Genomic DNA, 4,110 nt, shown 5'->3' with positions numbered 1-4,110 from the left:
AATACAAATACTGTCAAACATAGAGTTACCGAATATTTTAAAAGAAGCAGAATTTGGAGAGAGTAAAATGAAATATTTAAAATATCAAATTGTAAATATTGTAAATATAAAATAATATTTATACTAAATAAACCACCTCTGGCGAAGAAACGCTGTACGGTGCAGAATAATAATAATAATAATAATTTTTGCCTAATACGAATTATTCTTTTTGGAATGGAACACCTTATCACATTGCACCACCTCACATGTATGCACAAAACCCGTTACCATACCAAATGCTCCAACCATTTCAAACACAGCAAATGTTCCGGCCATTCTAAATATCCCCAATATGTCACAAAAATCAACAAATACAGGTATTTCACATTGCATAACGATATCTCAAAACGTTAACGGCCTGAAATCCAGATTGCCGGAATTTAATGCGGATGTTATTGCAAGCAATGCAAAAATTTACATGATTTGCGAGACAAAGATTGATGACACGGTGCATTCATCGCAGATCTTTCCTGAAATTGCCATTCCATTGAATGCTACGGGAAAAAAGGAATTGATCGTTCTTGATACGTGCCATGAATTGGGTTTAGTTCAAATAAACAAACATAGCAACCGAAATAGTTCAACGCTCGACTTAGTTTGGACGAATTGCGTTGACTTGATTACATGCCATAAATCCGATTATCATCTATTAAAAAGAGAAGTACATCACCCTTTTGCACTTGAAATTAAAATTCACGACTTTGATAACAACCAAAGCAAGACTGCGTTAAAACTGAAGTACCATGATTTCATCGGAGCCGACTATGACGTCATCAATAATAATTTGTGCAACTTGAATTGGAATGACATTTTATCTGGAATTGACTTGGAACAAAATATTAGTAATTTTTACAATATCATCAATTCGGTTATTTCAAAGAATGTTAAGTTGAAGACCAAATCTATTTCAAGTCATCCGAAATGGTTCAGCAGAGATCTCATCAACATGAAAAACAGAGTAAACACGCTTCATAAGCAAAAAAAATCACGTCTTTCAGCAGTTCATGAACATGCGGAATTGAGAAAACAATACAAAGCTTGTGCTCGTTCTGCCTTCAAAAACTATAAGCTTGAGATGGAACAGCTCATCGATGAAGATCCTACAAAATTTTTTGATTACGTGAATACATGCAGAAAAACACATGACGATCTGCCCAGCGAGATGGAGTATGATGGCAATAAATTAAGTTCACAACAAGACATTGCTGACTCATTTGCGGATCATTTCACGAAAGCATATACACAAAATGATACTCCCGTTAATAATTACAAAGACTGTGAATCGTTCCTGAGAGATTTGTGCCTTAATATTCCAACAATTGATATCACCGAAGACCTAATTCTGGAAACGGTCAATAAGCTGCCAACCAATACAGTATCTGGACCGGATGGAATTCCAAACATTTTTATTAAAAGGTGCATCCACACACTGATAAAACCGATAACACGCATATTGAATGAATCATTTAAAACTGGTTTCGTACCTGATATATGGAAGAGATCTTATGTACGGCCAATACACAAAAGTGGCGTTAAAACTAAAATCGACAACTACCGTGGTGTTGCTCTACAATGTGTAATTTCCAAATTGCTAGATTCCATTATTGATTTATTCTAATCACCTGAACTTCCACATAAAAAATATCATCCATGATAGCCAGCATGGATTTGTTAAAGGAAAGTCCACAATAACGAATCTGTCCGAGTTCACATCACGAACTATTACCAATATGGAAAAGCATATCCAAACCGATGCTATTTATCTGGACATAGCTAAGGCGTTTGACTCGGTTAATATTGAGCTACTCATCCAAAAACTGAGCATTATGGGTTTGAATGGAGAAATTCTAAATTGGATACAGTCATATTTGGATGGAAGACAACAAGTTGTCAAATTGAATGAAGCAATGTCAAAAACCATTGAAGTTACCTCGGGAACCGGACAGGGCTACCCAATTGGTGCAACATTGTTTCTACTATTTATCATTATTATTATTATTATTATTATTCTGCACCATACAGCGTTTCTTCGCCAGAGGTGGTTTATTTAGTATAAATAAAAATATTCTGGTATATTTACAATATATACAATATTAAATTAAATTCAATTTCTCCAAATTCGGTTTCTCTTAAAATATTCAGCTACTCTCTGTTTTACAGTACTTGTACTTGCATTGAAATCAATTAAATAAGTATCACAACTCGGAATCAAAGTAATATTACATTCATTTGGAAAATTTGGTGGCTTGATAGGAACGAAGTATTTATAAAATTCGTTGTATGTACTCAGCATATAATTTATAGTTTCAAACTTGGCATAATTATTACGATGCATCGGCAATAGTAGAAAATCTGAGTCTCTCGTCCAATGTCGCGGTGTTTTAAAATTAATTTTGCTCAAAATGTATTTCGATGACGTATGACCACCAATCACATTATGGACGAGTGATATTTGGGCTATTTTTCTTCGTTCTACCAGCGTAATCATTTGTAATTCAAGCAGTCGGCATTCGTACGGTGGTTTCCTGAATCTTTGTGGCCATTTCATTTTGCGTAGAGCGAACAATAAAAATTGCTTCTGGATCGATTCAATTCGTGCAATCTTTTCAGCGGTGTATGGATTCCAAACTTGGGAAGCATATTCCACAATCGGCAATACAAATGTGGAAAACAATTTCTTTATGGTCCATGGATCATCAAATTCATATCCAAACCGTTTAATCCATGCTAAACGTGATTTCGCTTTGGCTGTAATGTACTCAATATGTGCGTTAAAATTCAATTTATGGTCAAGTATTACTCCTAGATCCTTTATCACGTGGACCCGATCAATTTTTTTCGTTGCCAATGGAATATTCGAAGTTAAATTTTAAGATCGCGCGATGAAAAGACGCAAATTTGGTCTTGGATACATTCAACTTCAGCTGATTTCTTTTGAAGTATTCTACAAGCCTATTTAGGTCAGCTTGTAATTCCAGACAATCATCATAATGTTCGATGTGTTTCCACAGGCGAGTGTCATCAGCGAATGACTGAAGAATTGAGTTGCTGACGTGTTTTGGCAAATCAATGATGAATAGTAGGAACAATGTAGCACCAATCGGGTATCCTTGTCCTGTTCCCGATGTAACATCAATGGGGCTCGACATGTCATTATTCAGTTTGACAATCTGTTGGCGACCATGCAAATACGATTCAATCCACTTGAGCAACTGTTGATTCAATCCCATAATATTCAATTTGCGGATCAGTAAATCGACATTGACCGAATCGAAGGCCTTCGCAATATCCAAATAAATTGCATCAGTCTGTACTTTGTTTTCCATGCCCAAAATTGCACACGATACAAATTCAGCCAAATTTGTGGTTGTAGATTTTCCTTTCAAAAATCCGTGTTGACTCTCATCAATGATATGTTTCATGTGATAATTAAGGTGTTTAGCAACTATTGAATCAAGCAACTTTGGTATTACACACTGCAGGGCTACGCCACGATAGTTCTCAACTTTTTTCCTTACACCACTGGTCTTACAAATGATTTTCTCCAAATCTGAGGGACAATACCAGTTTCCAACGATTGCTTTAGCATGTGTGTGATAGGTTTTAGTAGTGCTGGCATACACTTTTTGATGAGAATATTTGGTATTCCGTCAGGTCCTGACACCATGTTGCTTGGGAGATCATTTATCACGTTCATAACCAAATCCTCAGTGATGTCAATCATAGGAAAATTAGTACATAGATCTCTTAGTAGTGGTTCATCTTCAGAATAATCTCCAGCTAAGCTAATATCTGGTTCAGTATACGATTTTGCAAAATGTGTTGCAAAAAATTCAGCTATCTCACCACGGTTACCGCTCTCATTGTCTCCAAACATCATTACATTAGGAATGTCATCATGCCTTTTTTTGGAATTATTTACAAATTCGAAAAATCTCTGTGGGTCCTCGTTAATAAGTTGTTCCATTTCAAGTTTGTAATTTTTATAAGCCAAACGTGCGCTCTTTTTGTACTCTTTTCATAGTTCGGAATGTTCTTCCTTTGCATGCTTTCTAGCTTCAACAGTAC

General features: G+C 35.6%; 1 protein-coding gene across 1 annotated transcript; it reads left to right on the top strand.

The window, feature by feature from the left end:
• Positions 1-205: 205 nt before the first annotated feature.
• LOC129573426 (uncharacterized) lies at positions 206-2,865 on the top strand. The gene is made up of 2 exons (XM_055453917.1): positions 206-1,618; positions 1,821-2,865. The coding sequence occupies exons 1-2, from the start codon at positions 335-337 to the stop codon at positions 2,091-2,093; spliced, it is 1,557 nt and encodes a 518-aa protein (XP_055309892.1). The 5' UTR covers positions 206-334; the 3' UTR covers positions 2,094-2,865.
• Positions 2,866-4,110: the final 1,245 nt, after the last annotated feature.

Source organism: Sitodiplosis mosellana, unplaced genomic scaffold (assembly GCF_009176505.1).
Source record: "Sitodiplosis mosellana isolate CC-2019 unplaced genomic scaffold, AAFC_SMos_1.0 Smas_scaffold_6073, whole genome shotgun sequence".
Taxonomy (NCBI): Eukaryota; Metazoa; Arthropoda; class Insecta; order Diptera; family Cecidomyiidae; genus Sitodiplosis; species Sitodiplosis mosellana.
This window is presented reverse-complemented; position numbering and strand designations above follow the sequence as displayed.